General features: G+C 52.9%; 1 protein-coding gene across 1 annotated transcript in view; it reads left to right on the top strand.

The window, feature by feature from the left end:
- Positions 1-14,288, top strand: part of LOC134649653 (myosin heavy chain 95F) — an 84,993-nt gene that overhangs the window by 48,368 nt on the left and 22,337 nt on the right. The window contains exons 15-17 of the mRNA XM_063504492.1: positions 889-1,096; positions 12,344-12,480; positions 14,160-14,264. Of these exons, the coding sequence (XP_063360562.1) occupies positions 889-1,096; positions 12,344-12,480; positions 14,160-14,264 (450 nt within the window). The remainder of the gene's footprint in view (positions 1-888; positions 1,097-12,343; positions 12,481-14,159; positions 14,265-14,288) is intronic.

The following is a 14,288-nucleotide window of genomic DNA, read 5'->3' as shown; positions in this document are numbered from 1 at the left end:
TGCAAGCGAAAGATTCTATAATAGATTCACGAGCGTAGCGAGTGAATCTAATTTAGAATCTTGAGCGTAGTAAGGGACTCAAAAGCGCACGAGATGTAAATAACTTTGATCTCGTGTAGTACACAACATTTTTCACCTCAGCAGTGAGAACATATTAGAGAACCCGACAAATGTATTCCTTCTTCATCACTTACCTCTATTCACTCATGTTTTCTTAAGATATACCAACAATTAAATTTTCACCTCAGCAGCTCGAACAAGGGTACTTTGCTACTTAAAAACAGTGAGCAAAATCGCATTTTGCTCACTGAGTGAGCAAAATAGCATTTTGCTCATTTTGTCCCACTCAGTGAGCAAAATGCGATTTTGCTCACTGTTTTTAAGTAGCAAAGTACCCTTGTTCGAGCTGCTGAGGTGAAAAAACTATTCTTTCGGAGCTTATTGATACGTTTGGGGCCCGTTTCTCAAAAGCTTGTAGCTTCATGTAGCTTGTAATACAAGTGGAAGTCGCTTTCTAAAAAAAGCTGTCAAGTGACATCCGCTTGTATTACAAGTTACAAGCTCTTGAGAAACGGGCACCCGGTCGCATTATTTATTTGTGTTTATTCATGGAATAGTCACTGGTTATATATTGTATTAGTCATGATGTCGTAATAAAATTCTTAGTATAGTTTTCTGAACATTGTAGAAAAATTGTACAGTGATACTTGCATATCATATTTATGCAGTATTAATGCAAAAGGCATTAAAGGCATTTAAGACTCTTTAAATTCAATACCTATACTAATACCGATACAAAATAAATCAAGAAAAACAGGTCTAAAATTTTCTTAAACCATTAACCAAAAGCATAATCAAATGACCGTAACAATCCGCTTTAATTCACAGGCTATAGTGCACAGCATGGGCCTGTCCACCTCCGACTACAAGTTCGGCATCACGCGCGTGTTCTTCCGGCCCGGCAAGTACTCGGAGTTCGACACCATGATGCGCTCCGAGCCGGAGAACCTGCGCGCCGTCATCGACAAGGTGCTCGCGTGGCTCGTCAAGTCGCGCTGGCGCAGGTCCATATTCGCCGTGCTGTCTATTATTAAACGTGAGTATTGTACATACTACACAGCATGGGTTGTCCACCTCCGACTACAAGTTCGGCATCACGCGCGTGTTCTTCCGGCCCGGCAAGTACTCGGAGTTCGACACCATGATGCGCTCCGAGCCGGAGAACCTGCGCGCCGTCATCGACAAGGTGCTCGCGTGGCTCGTCAAGTCGCGCTGGCGCAGGTCCATATTCGCCGTGCTGTCTATTATTAAACGTGAGTATTGTACATACTACACAGCATGGGTTGTCCACCTCCGACTACAAGTTCGGCATCACGCGCGTGTTCTTCCGGCCCGGCAAGTACTCGGAGTTCGACACCATGATGCGCTCCGAGCCGGAGAACCTGCGCGCCGTCATCGACAAGGTGCTCGCGTGGCTCGTCAAGTCGCGCTGGCGCAGGTCCATATTCGCCGTGCTGTCTATTATTAAACGTGAGTATTGTACATACTACACAGCATGGGTTGTCCACCTCCGACTACAAGTTCGGCATCACGCGCGTGTTCTTCCGGCCCGGCAAGTACTCGGAGTTCGACACCATGATGCGCTCCGAGCCGGAGAACCTGCGCGCCGTCATCGACAAGGTGCTCGCGTGGCTCGTCAAGTCGCGCTGGCGCAGGTCCATATTCGCCGTGCTGTCTATTATTAAACGTGAGTATTGTACATACTACACAGCATGGGTTGTCCACCTCCGACTACAAGTTCGGCATCACGCGCGTGTTCTTCCGGCCCGGCAAGTACTCGGAGTTCGACACCATGATGCGCTCCGAGCCGGAGAACCTGCGCGCCGTCATCGACAAGGTGCTCGCGTGGCTCGTCAAGTCGCGCTGGCGCAGGTCCATATTCGCCGTGCTGTCTATTATTAAACGTGAGTATTGTACATACTACACAGCATGGGTTGTCCACCTCCGACTACAAGTTCGGCATCACGCGCGTGTTCTTCCGGCCCGGCAAGTACTCGGAGTTCGACACCATGATGCGCTCCGAGCCGGAGAACCTGCGCGCCGTCATCGACAAGGTGCTCGCGTGGCTCGTCAAGTCGCGCTGGCGCAGGTCCATATTCGCCGTGCTGTCTATTATTAAACGTGAGTATTGTACATACTACACAGCATGGGTTGTCCACCTCCGACTACAAGTTCGGCATCACGCGCGTGTTCTTCCGGCCCGGCAAGTACTCGGAGTTCGACACCATGATGCGCTCCGAGCCGGAGAACCTGCGCGCCGTCATCGACAAGGTGCTCGCGTGGCTCGTCAAGTCGCGCTGGCGCAGGTCCATATTCGCCGTGCTGTCTATTATTAAACGTGAGTATTGTACATACTACACAGCATGGGTTGTCCACCTCCGACTACAAGTTCGGCATCACGCGCGTGTTCTTCCGGCCCGGCAAGTACTCGGAGTTCGACACCATGATGCGCTCCGAGCCGGAGAACCTGCGCGCCGTCATCGACAAGGTGCTCGCGTGGCTCGTCAAGTCGCGCTGGCGCAGGTCCATATTCGCCGTGCTGTCTATTATTAAACGTGAGTATTGTACATACTACACAGCATGGGTTGTCCACCTCCGACTACAAGTTCGGCATCACGCGCGTGTTCTTCCGGCCCGGCAAGTACTCGGAGTTCGACACCATGATGCGCTCCGAGCCGGAGAACCTGCGCGCCGTCATCGACAAGGTGCTCGCGTGGCTCGTCAAGTCGCGCTGGCGCAGGTCCATATTCGCCGTGCTGTCTATTATTAAACGTGAGTATTGTACATACTACACAGCATGGGTTGTCCACCTCCGACTACAAGTTCGGCATCACGCGCGTGTTCTTCCGGCCCGGCAAGTACTCGGAGTTCGACACCATGATGCGCTCCGAGCCGGAGAACCTGCGCGCCGTCATCGACAAGGTGCTCGCGTGGCTCGTCAAGTCGCGCTGGCGCAGGTCCATATTCGCCGTGCTGTCTATTATTAAACGTGAGTATTGTACATACTACACAGCATGGGTTGTCCACCTCCGACTACAAGTTCGGCATCACGCGCGTGTTCTTCCGGCCCGGCAAGTACTCGGAGTTCGACACCATGATGCGCTCCGAGCCGGAGAACCTGCGCGCCGTCATCGACAAGGTGCTCGCGTGGCTCGTCAAGTCGCGCTGGCGCAGGTCCATATTCGCCGTGCTGTCTATTATTAAACGTGAGTATTGTACATACTACACAGCATGGGTTGTCCACCTCCGACTACAAGTTCGGCATCACGCGCGTGTTCTTCCGGCCCGGCAAGTACTCGGAGTTCGACACCATGATGCGCTCCGAGCCGGAGAACCTGCGCGCCGTCATCGACAAGGTGCTCGCGTGGCTCGTCAAGTCGCGCTGGCGCAGGTCCATATTCGCCGTGCTGTCTATTATTAAACGTGAGTATTGTACATACTACACAGCATGGGTTGTCCACCTCCGACTACAAGTTCGGCATCACGCGCGTGTTCTTCCGGCCCGGCAAGTACTCGGAGTTCGACACCATGATGCGCTCCGAGCCGGAGAACCTGCGCGCCGTCATCGACAAGGTGCTCGCGTGGCTCGTCAAGTCGCGCTGGCGCAGGTCCATATTCGCCGTGCTGTCTATTATTAAACGTGAGTATTGTACATACTACACAGCATGGGTTGTCCACCTCCGACTACAAGTTCGGCATCACGCGCGTGTTCTTCCGGCCCGGCAAGTACTCGGAGTTCGACACCATGATGCGCTCCGAGCCGGAGAACCTGCGCGCCGTCATCGACAAGGTGCTCGCGTGGCTCGTCAAGTCGCGCTGGCGCAGGTCCATATTCGCCGTGCTGTCTATTATTAAACGTGAGTATTGTACATACTACACAGCATGGGTTGTCCACCTCCGACTACAAGTTCGGCATCACGCGCGTGTTCTTCCGGCCCGGCAAGTACTCGGAGTTCGACACCATGATGCGCTCCGAGCCGGAGAACCTGCGCGCCGTCATCGACAAGGTGCTCGCGTGGCTCGTCAAGTCGCGCTGGCGCAGGTCCATATTCGCCGTGCTGTCTATTATTAAACGTGAGTATTGTACATACTACACAGCATGGGTTGTCCACCTCCGACTACAAGTTCGGCATCACGCGCGTGTTCTTCCGGCCCGGCAAGTACTCGGAGTTCGACACCATGATGCGCTCCGAGCCGGAGAACCTGCGCGCCGTCATCGACAAGGTGCTCGCGTGGCTCGTCAAGTCGCGCTGGCGCAGGTCCATATTCGCCGTGCTGTCTATTATTAAACGTGAGTATTGTACATACTACACAGCATGGGTTGTCCACCTCCGACTACAAGTTCGGCATCACGCGCGTGTTCTTCCGGCCCGGCAAGTACTCGGAGTTCGACACCATGATGCGCTCCGAGCCGGAGAACCTGCGCGCCGTCATCGACAAGGTGCTCGCGTGGCTCGTCAAGTCGCGCTGGCGCAGGTCCATATTCGCCGTGCTGTCTATTATTAAACGTGAGTATTGTACATACTACACAGCATGGGTTGTCCACCTCCGACTACAAGTTCGGCATCACGCGCGTGTTCTTCCGGCCCGGCAAGTACTCGGAGTTCGACACCATGATGCGCTCCGAGCCGGAGAACCTGCGCGCCGTCATCGACAAGGTGCTCGCGTGGCTCGTCAAGTCGCGCTGGCGCAGGTCCATATTCGCCGTGCTGTCTATTATTAAACGTGAGTATTGTACATACTACACAGCATGGGTTGTCCACCTCCGACTACAAGTTCGGCATCACGCGCGTGTTCTTCCGGCCCGGCAAGTACTCGGAGTTCGACACCATGATGCGCTCCGAGCCGGAGAACCTGCGCGCCGTCATCGACAAGGTGCTCGCGTGGCTCGTCAAGTCGCGCTGGCGCAGGTCCATATTCGCCGTGCTGTCTATTATTAAACGTGAGTATTGTACATACTACACAGCATGGGTTGTCCACCTCCGACTACAAGTTCGGCATCACGCGCGTGTTCTTCCGGCCCGGCAAGTACTCGGAGTTCGACACCATGATGCGCTCCGAGCCGGAGAACCTGCGCGCCGTCATCGACAAGGTGCTCGCGTGGCTCGTCAAGTCGCGCTGGCGCAGGTCCATATTCGCCGTGCTGTCTATTATTAAACGTGAGTATTGTACATACTACACAGCATGGGTTGTCCACCTCCGACTACAAGTTCGGCATCACGCGCGTGTTCTTCCGGCCCGGCAAGTACTCGGAGTTCGACACCATGATGCGCTCCGAGCCGGAGAACCTGCGCGCCGTCATCGACAAGGTGCTCGCGTGGCTCGTCAAGTCGCGCTGGCGCAGGTCCATATTCGCCGTGCTGTCTATTATTAAACGTGAGTATTGTACATACTACACAGCATGGGTTGTCCACCTCCGACTACAAGTTCGGCATCACGCGCGTGTTCTTCCGGCCCGGCAAGTACTCGGAGTTCGACACCATGATGCGCTCCGAGCCGGAGAACCTGCGCGCCGTCATCGACAAGGTGCTCGCGTGGCTCGTCAAGTCGCGCTGGCGCAGGTCCATATTCGCCGTGCTGTCTATTATTAAACGTGAGTATTGTACATACTACACAGCATGGGTTGTCCACCTCCGACTACAAGTTCGGCATCACGCGCGTGTTCTTCCGGCCCGGCAAGTACTCGGAGTTCGACACCATGATGCGCTCCGAGCCGGAGAACCTGCGCGCCGTCATCGACAAGGTGCTCGCGTGGCTCGTCAAGTCGCGCTGGCGCAGGTCCATATTCGCCGTGCTGTCTATTATTAAACGTGAGTATTGTACATACTACACAGCATGGGTTGTCCACCTCCGACTACAAGTTCGGCATCACGCGCGTGTTCTTCCGGCCCGGCAAGTACTCGGAGTTCGACACCATGATGCGCTCCGAGCCGGAGAACCTGCGCGCCGTCATCGACAAGGTGCTCGCGTGGCTCGTCAAGTCGCGCTGGCGCAGGTCCATATTCGCCGTGCTGTCTATTATTAAACGTGAGTATTGTACATACTACACAGCATGGGTTGTCCACCTCCGACTACAAGTTCGGCATCACGCGCGTGTTCTTCCGGCCCGGCAAGTACTCGGAGTTCGACACCATGATGCGCTCCGAGCCGGAGAACCTGCGCGCCGTCATCGACAAGGTGCTCGCGTGGCTCGTCAAGTCGCGCTGGCGCAGGTCCATATTCGCCGTGCTGTCTATTATTAAACGTGAGTATTGTACATACTACACAGCATGGGTTGTCCACCTCCGACTACAAGTTCGGCATCACGCGCGTGTTCTTCCGGCCCGGCAAGTACTCGGAGTTCGACACCATGATGCGCTCCGAGCCGGAGAACCTGCGCGCCGTCATCGACAAGGTGCTCGCGTGGCTCGTCAAGTCGCGCTGGCGCAGGTCCATATTCGCCGTGCTGTCTATTATTAAACGTGAGTATTGTACATACTACACAGCATGGGTTGTCCACCTCCGACTACAAGTTCGGCATCACGCGCGTGTTCTTCCGGCCCGGCAAGTACTCGGAGTTCGACACCATGATGCGCTCCGAGCCGGAGAACCTGCGCGCCGTCATCGACAAGGTGCTCGCGTGGCTCGTCAAGTCGCGCTGGCGCAGGTCCATATTCGCCGTGCTGTCTATTATTAAACGTGAGTATTGTACATACTACACAGCATGGGTTGTCCACCTCCGACTACAAGTTCGGCATCACGCGCGTGTTCTTCCGGCCCGGCAAGTACTCGGAGTTCGACACCATGATGCGCTCCGAGCCGGAGAACCTGCGCGCCGTCATCGACAAGGTGCTCGCGTGGCTCGTCAAGTCGCGCTGGCGCAGGTCCATATTCGCCGTGCTGTCTATTATTAAACGTGAGTATTGTACATACTACACAGCATGGGTTGTCCACCTCCGACTACAAGTTCGGCATCACGCGCGTGTTCTTCCGGCCCGGCAAGTACTCGGAGTTCGACACCATGATGCGCTCCGAGCCGGAGAACCTGCGCGCCGTCATCGACAAGGTGCTCGCGTGGCTCGTCAAGTCGCGCTGGCGCAGGTCCATATTCGCCGTGCTGTCTATTATTAAACGTGAGTATTGTACATACTACACAGCATGGGTTGTCCACCTCCGACTACAAGTTCGGCATCACGCGCGTGTTCTTCCGGCCCGGCAAGTACTCGGAGTTCGACACCATGATGCGCTCCGAGCCGGAGAACCTGCGCGCCGTCATCGACAAGGTGCTCGCGTGGCTCGTCAAGTCGCGCTGGCGCAGGTCCATATTCGCCGTGCTGTCTATTATTAAACGTGAGTATTGTACATACTACACAGCATGGGTTGTCCACCTCCGACTACAAGTTCGGCATCACGCGCGTGTTCTTCCGGCCCGGCAAGTACTCGGAGTTCGACACCATGATGCGCTCCGAGCCGGAGAACCTGCGCGCCGTCATCGACAAGGTGCTCGCGTGGCTCGTCAAGTCGCGCTGGCGCAGGTCCATATTCGCCGTGCTGTCTATTATTAAACGTGAGTATTGTACATACTACACAGCATGGGTTGTCCACCTCCGACTACAAGTTCGGCATCACGCGCGTGTTCTTCCGGCCCGGCAAGTACTCGGAGTTCGACACCATGATGCGCTCCGAGCCGGAGAACCTGCGCGCCGTCATCGACAAGGTGCTCGCGTGGCTCGTCAAGTCGCGCTGGCGCAGGTCCATATTCGCCGTGCTGTCTATTATTAAACGTGAGTATTGTACATACTACACAGCATGGGTTGTCCACCTCCGACTACAAGTTCGGCATCACGCGCGTGTTCTTCCGGCCCGGCAAGTACTCGGAGTTCGACACCATGATGCGCTCCGAGCCGGAGAACCTGCGCGCCGTCATCGACAAGGTGCTCGCGTGGCTCGTCAAGTCGCGCTGGCGCAGGTCCATATTCGCCGTGCTGTCTATTATTAAACGTGAGTATTGTACATACTACACAGCATGGGTTGTCCACCTCCGACTACAAGTTCGGCATCACGCGCGTGTTCTTCCGGCCCGGCAAGTACTCGGAGTTCGACACCATGATGCGCTCCGAGCCGGAGAACCTGCGCGCCGTCATCGACAAGGTGCTCGCGTGGCTCGTCAAGTCGCGCTGGCGCAGGTCCATATTCGCCGTGCTGTCTATTATTAAACGTGAGTATTGTACATACTACACAGCATGGGTTGTCCACCTCCGACTACAAGTTCGGCATCACGCGCGTGTTCTTCCGGCCCGGCAAGTACTCGGAGTTCGACACCATGATGCGCTCCGAGCCGGAGAACCTGCGCGCCGTCATCGACAAGGTGCTCGCGTGGCTCGTCAAGTCGCGCTGGCGCAGGTCCATATTCGCCGTGCTGTCTATTATTAAACGTGAGTATTGTACATACTACACAGCATGGGTTGTCCACCTCCGACTACAAGTTCGGCATCACGCGCGTGTTCTTCCGGCCCGGCAAGTACTCGGAGTTCGACACCATGATGCGCTCCGAGCCGGAGAACCTGCGCGCCGTCATCGACAAGGTGCTCGCGTGGCTCGTCAAGTCGCGCTGGCGCAGGTCCATATTCGCCGTGCTGTCTATTATTAAACGTGAGTATTGTACATACTACACAGCATGGGTTGTCCACCTCCGACTACAAGTTCGGCATCACGCGCGTGTTCTTCCGGCCCGGCAAGTACTCGGAGTTCGACACCATGATGCGCTCCGAGCCGGAGAACCTGCGCGCCGTCATCGACAAGGTGCTCGCGTGGCTCGTCAAGTCGCGCTGGCGCAGGTCCATATTCGCCGTGCTGTCTATTATTAAACGTGAGTATTGTACATACTACACAGCATGGGTTGTCCACCTCCGACTACAAGTTCGGCATCACGCGCGTGTTCTTCCGGCCCGGCAAGTACTCGGAGTTCGACACCATGATGCGCTCCGAGCCGGAGAACCTGCGCGCCGTCATCGACAAGGTGCTCGCGTGGCTCGTCAAGTCGCGCTGGCGCAGGTCCATATTCGCCGTGCTGTCTATTATTAAACGTGAGTATTGTACATACTACACAGCATGGGTTGTCCACCTCCGACTACAAGTTCGGCATCACGCGCGTGTTCTTCCGGCCCGGCAAGTACTCGGAGTTCGACACCATGATGCGCTCCGAGCCGGAGAACCTGCGCGCCGTCATCGACAAGGTGCTCGCGTGGCTCGTCAAGTCGCGCTGGCGCAGGTCCATATTCGCCGTGCTGTCTATTATTAAACGTGAGTATTGTACATACTACACAGCATGGGTTGTCCACCTCCGACTACAAGTTCGGCATCACGCGCGTGTTCTTCCGGCCCGGCAAGTACTCGGAGTTCGACACCATGATGCGCTCCGAGCCGGAGAACCTGCGCGCCGTCATCGACAAGGTGCTCGCGTGGCTCGTCAAGTCGCGCTGGCGCAGGTCCATATTCGCCGTGCTGTCTATTATTAAACGTGAGTATTGTACATACTACACAGCATGGGTTGTCCACCTCCGACTACAAGTTCGGCATCACGCGCGTGTTCTTCCGGCCCGGCAAGTACTCGGAGTTCGACACCATGATGCGCTCCGAGCCGGAGAACCTGCGCGCCGTCATCGACAAGGTGCTCGCGTGGCTCGTCAAGTCGCGCTGGCGCAGGTCCATATTCGCCGTGCTGTCTATTATTAAACGTGAGTATTGTACATACTACACAGCATGGGTTGTCCACCTCCGACTACAAGTTCGGCATCACGCGCGTGTTCTTCCGGCCCGGCAAGTACTCGGAGTTCGACACCATGATGCGCTCCGAGCCGGAGAACCTGCGCGCCGTCATCGACAAGGTGCTCGCGTGGCTCGTCAAGTCGCGCTGGCGCAGGTCCATATTCGCCGTGCTGTCTATTATTAAACGTGAGTATTGTACATACTACACAGCATGGGTTGTCCACCTCCGACTACAAGTTCGGCATCACGCGCGTGTTCTTCCGGCCCGGCAAGTACTCGGAGTTCGACACCATGATGCGCTCCGAGCCGGAGAACCTGCGCGCCGTCATCGACAAGGTGCTCGCGTGGCTCGTCAAGTCGCGCTGGCGCAGGTCCATATTCGCCGTGCTGTCTATTATTAAACGTGAGTATTGTACATACTACACAGCATGGGTTGTCCACCTCCGACTACAAGTTCGGCATCACGCGCGTGTTCTTCCGGCCCGGCAAGTACTCGGAGTTCGACACCATGATGCGCTCCGAGCCGGAGAACCTGCGCGCCGTCATCGACAAGGTGCTCGCGTGGCTCGTCAAGTCGCGCTGGCGCAGGTCCATATTCGCCGTGCTGTCTATTATTAAACGTGAGTATTGTACATACTACACAGCATGGGTTGTCCACCTCCGACTACAAGTTCGGCATCACGCGCGTGTTCTTCCGGCCCGGCAAGTACTCGGAGTTCGACACCATGATGCGCTCCGAGCCGGAGAACCTGCGCGCCGTCATCGACAAGGTGCTCGCGTGGCTCGTCAAGTCGCGCTGGCGCAGGTCCATATTCGCCGTGCTGTCTATTATTAAACGTGAGTATTGTACATACTACACAGCATGGGTTGTCCACCTCCGACTACAAGTTCGGCATCACGCGCGTGTTCTTCCGGCCCGGCAAGTACTCGGAGTTCGACACCATGATGCGCTCCGAGCCGGAGAACCTGCGCGCCGTCATCGACAAGGTGCTCGCGTGGCTCGTCAAGTCGCGCTGGCGCAGGTCCATATTCGCCGTGCTGTCTATTATTAAACGTGAGTATTGTACATACTACACAGCATGGGTTGTCCACCTCCGACTACAAGTTCGGCATCACGCGCGTGTTCTTCCGGCCCGGCAAGTACTCGGAGTTCGACACCATGATGCGCTCCGAGCCGGAGAACCTGCGCGCCGTCATCGACAAGGTGCTCGCGTGGCTCGTCAAGTCGCGCTGGCGCAGGTCCATATTCGCCGTGCTGTCTATTATTAAACGTGAGTATTGTACATACTACACAGCATGGGTTGTCCACCTCCGACTACAAGTTCGGCATCACGCGCGTGTTCTTCCGGCCCGGCAAGTACTCGGAGTTCGACACCATGATGCGCTCCGAGCCGGAGAACCTGCGCGCCGTCATCGACAAGGTGCTCGCGTGGCTCGTCAAGTCGCGCTGGCGCAGGTCCATATTCGCCGTGCTGTCTATTATTAAACGTGAGTATTGTACATACTACACAGCATGGGTTGTCCACCTCCGACTACAAGTTCGGCATCACGCGCGTGTTCTTCCGGCCCGGCAAGTACTCGGAGTTCGACACCATGATGCGCTCCGAGCCGGAGAACCTGCGCGCCGTCATCGACAAGGTGCTCGCGTGGCTCGTCAAGTCGCGCTGGCGCAGGTCCATATTCGCCGTGCTGTCTATTATTAAATGTGAGTATTGTCAGGCGTGGCTCACTCCGAGATTTCGTCGCGTCGCTACGAGTACCTATAAGTACATGCGGCCCACACCAATTTTGGTGTCTAGCCATTAGTAATTGGGCGTTTTTTTTTTTTGTTGTCCCCTACACTTTTTTTCATATTTGGGATTTTTTATGTTATTTCTACTCAGAATCACGATCTCTTTCTATCCTAATAGGAGAAAAAAAGTGTCCTAAGGTTTTTATTTCCATTACGTCACCATTTTTCATAGACTTTGTATGGCGGTCGCGGAATGGAAAGATCGAAAAATGTATGGAAATTTTGGGACACTTTTTTTCTCCTATTAGGATAGAAAGAGCTCGTGATTCTGAGTAGAAATAACATAAAAAATCCCAAATTTGAAAAAAAAACTGTAGGGGACAACAAAAAAAAAAAACGCCCAATTGCTGCGCACCGTTACGGAACGGACGCATGCTTGCGCTTGCGCCACCTAGCGGTCATACTGACGCGTTTTGTTAAGGAGTGAGTCTTCTGTACCTAGTAGTATTATTTATTCTGTGGTATTGTGGATACTACGGATTATGGTCTGTACCAGAAGTCGGCAAACTTTAAAAGGCAAGGGCCAACCACAGTAGACGTCATTAGGAATGGCAAAGAGACACAAGAGTTCATTTAAATTGTCTAAGTCTTCTAAGTGTTTGAATGCATTGCTAGGCCTACATGAATAAAGTGCCTTAAAGATTTCCGTGCTCGGATTTTACGATCGCCATCTGTTTTTATATAATGTTAGAAATATTGGATTGTAATCGTGACACGTCATTTTCACGTTAATTTGTATTGCAGTAAAGAACAAGATCGTGTACCGGCGGCAGTGCCTGGTGACCATCCAGAAGGCCGTGCGCGGGTACCTGGTGCGGCGCCGCCACCAGCCGCGGCTCAAGGGGTTGGCCAAGATACGCGCGCTCGAACACAGCCTTAAGGTTGGTTTTGATACGACTCTTTTATAACTGGATCAGGAATATAGGAAAATCCTAGCAGCAGAAGTCAATGAAACCAAACTTTACAGTCCGACAACAAATTGTAGAAATTAAAAAGTTACAACATTGTAGTCTCGTTTCTTTCAAATCAATCTAAGCAAACGGGACGACACTTCAATGTTGCCACTTTTTAATTTCAACAATTTCTTGTCGGACTATAAACTGGTCTGGTTATAAATTTGACTACTTTCCTTCTACTATCCCGATTTTTTTAATACAATGTAATTATTTTTAAACGAAACGGAGTCATTCTGCCTTAGAAGATATTGATAAGTAATTATTTTATTATAGGAACAAGTCATAATTGACCTTATTTTTGATCGTACTATAATTGTTTTCACAAAAATAATGTTTCGCATTTACCCACAGTCATATTCTTCCTTCGTCTTCTAAACTTTTTTGTCTGGTTGGTCGTTAAAGCTTTGGATTCCTCCGAAAACGGTGCCGTCATATTACGGCCGCTATATAGCGTTGACTGACGTCACTAGAACGTTGTCTATGTAAACAAGATGGCGCGGTTTCCTAGACGGCGTTACGTTACGTTGATTGTCAACGTAACGTAAGATGACGGCCGTCACGACCTTGTCGATAGTTTCGTGAACGTTTTATTAAGCTTTGGATTCCTCCGAAAACGGTGCCGTCATATGACGGCCCTCATATAGCGGCAGCAAAAGACGGCCGTCTTTACGGTGGCGACATGTGGAAAGTACCACGGCGTCATAACACACCGTCATCCACCAAGGTCAAAGCGGCAAATTTGAAAAATGTAGGCGCGATGGGATAACGTCCCATAGAAAATTTGAATTTCGCGCCTTTTCCTACTGACAAGATTTGCTTGATCATCTATAATTTACTTGGAGGATGAAATATCATCAGAAGAGGAAAATAATCGTAGTACGGAATCATTTATTCAAATCTCGTGTCATTTATTCAAAATGGCGTCACCGCTATCTAATAAAACGTTCACGAAACTATCGACAAGGTCATGACGGCCGTCATCTTACGTTACGTTGACAATCAACGTAACGTAACGTCGTCTAGGAAACCGCGCCATCTTGTTTACATAGACAACGTTCTAGTGACGTCAGTCAACGTTATATAGCGGCCGTAATATGACGGCACCGTTTTCGGAGGAATCCAAAGCTTTAGATAGCGGTGACGCCATTTTGAATAAATGACACGAGATTTGAATAAATGATTCCGTACTACGATTATTTTCCTCTTCTGATGATATTTCATCCTCCAAGTAAATTATAGATGATCAAGCAAATCTTGTCAGTAGGAAAAGGCGCGAAATTCAAATTTTCTATGGGACGTTATCCCATCGCGCCTACATTTTTCAAATTTGCCGCTTTGACCTTGGTGGATGACGGTGTGTTATGACGCCGTGGTACTTTCCACATGTCGCCACATGTTTGCTGCCGCTATATGACGGCCGTCATATGACGGCACCGTTTTCGGAGGAATCCAAAGCTTTAACCAATTTAAAGTATGAGACACAATAGGATTTTTACAGAAAGATTTTTTTCGAAATTGAATATCGTAATTTGTAAAGAAGTGAACAGTCGAATTTTTACAAATAAAAAAGTATTTATGTTCTATGGATGTTTTTATGACTAAAGGACATGGAGGCAGCGAGTCAACAACTGAAGAAAGAAAAGGATCAGGCTCTGAAGAACATCGACCTGTTGCGGAACAGTATTAGAAACGCGTGTGGAACCATCAAGGTACGTCAACTGTATTCCTATCCA

The sequence above is a fragment of the Cydia amplana genome, chromosome 7 (assembly GCF_948474715.1).
Source record: "Cydia amplana chromosome 7, ilCydAmpl1.1, whole genome shotgun sequence".
In the NCBI taxonomy this organism is placed as follows: Eukaryota; Metazoa; Arthropoda; class Insecta; order Lepidoptera; family Tortricidae; genus Cydia; species Cydia amplana.
The sequence above is the reverse complement of the archived record's forward strand: the minus strand, read 5'-3'. Positions and strand labels throughout refer to the sequence as shown.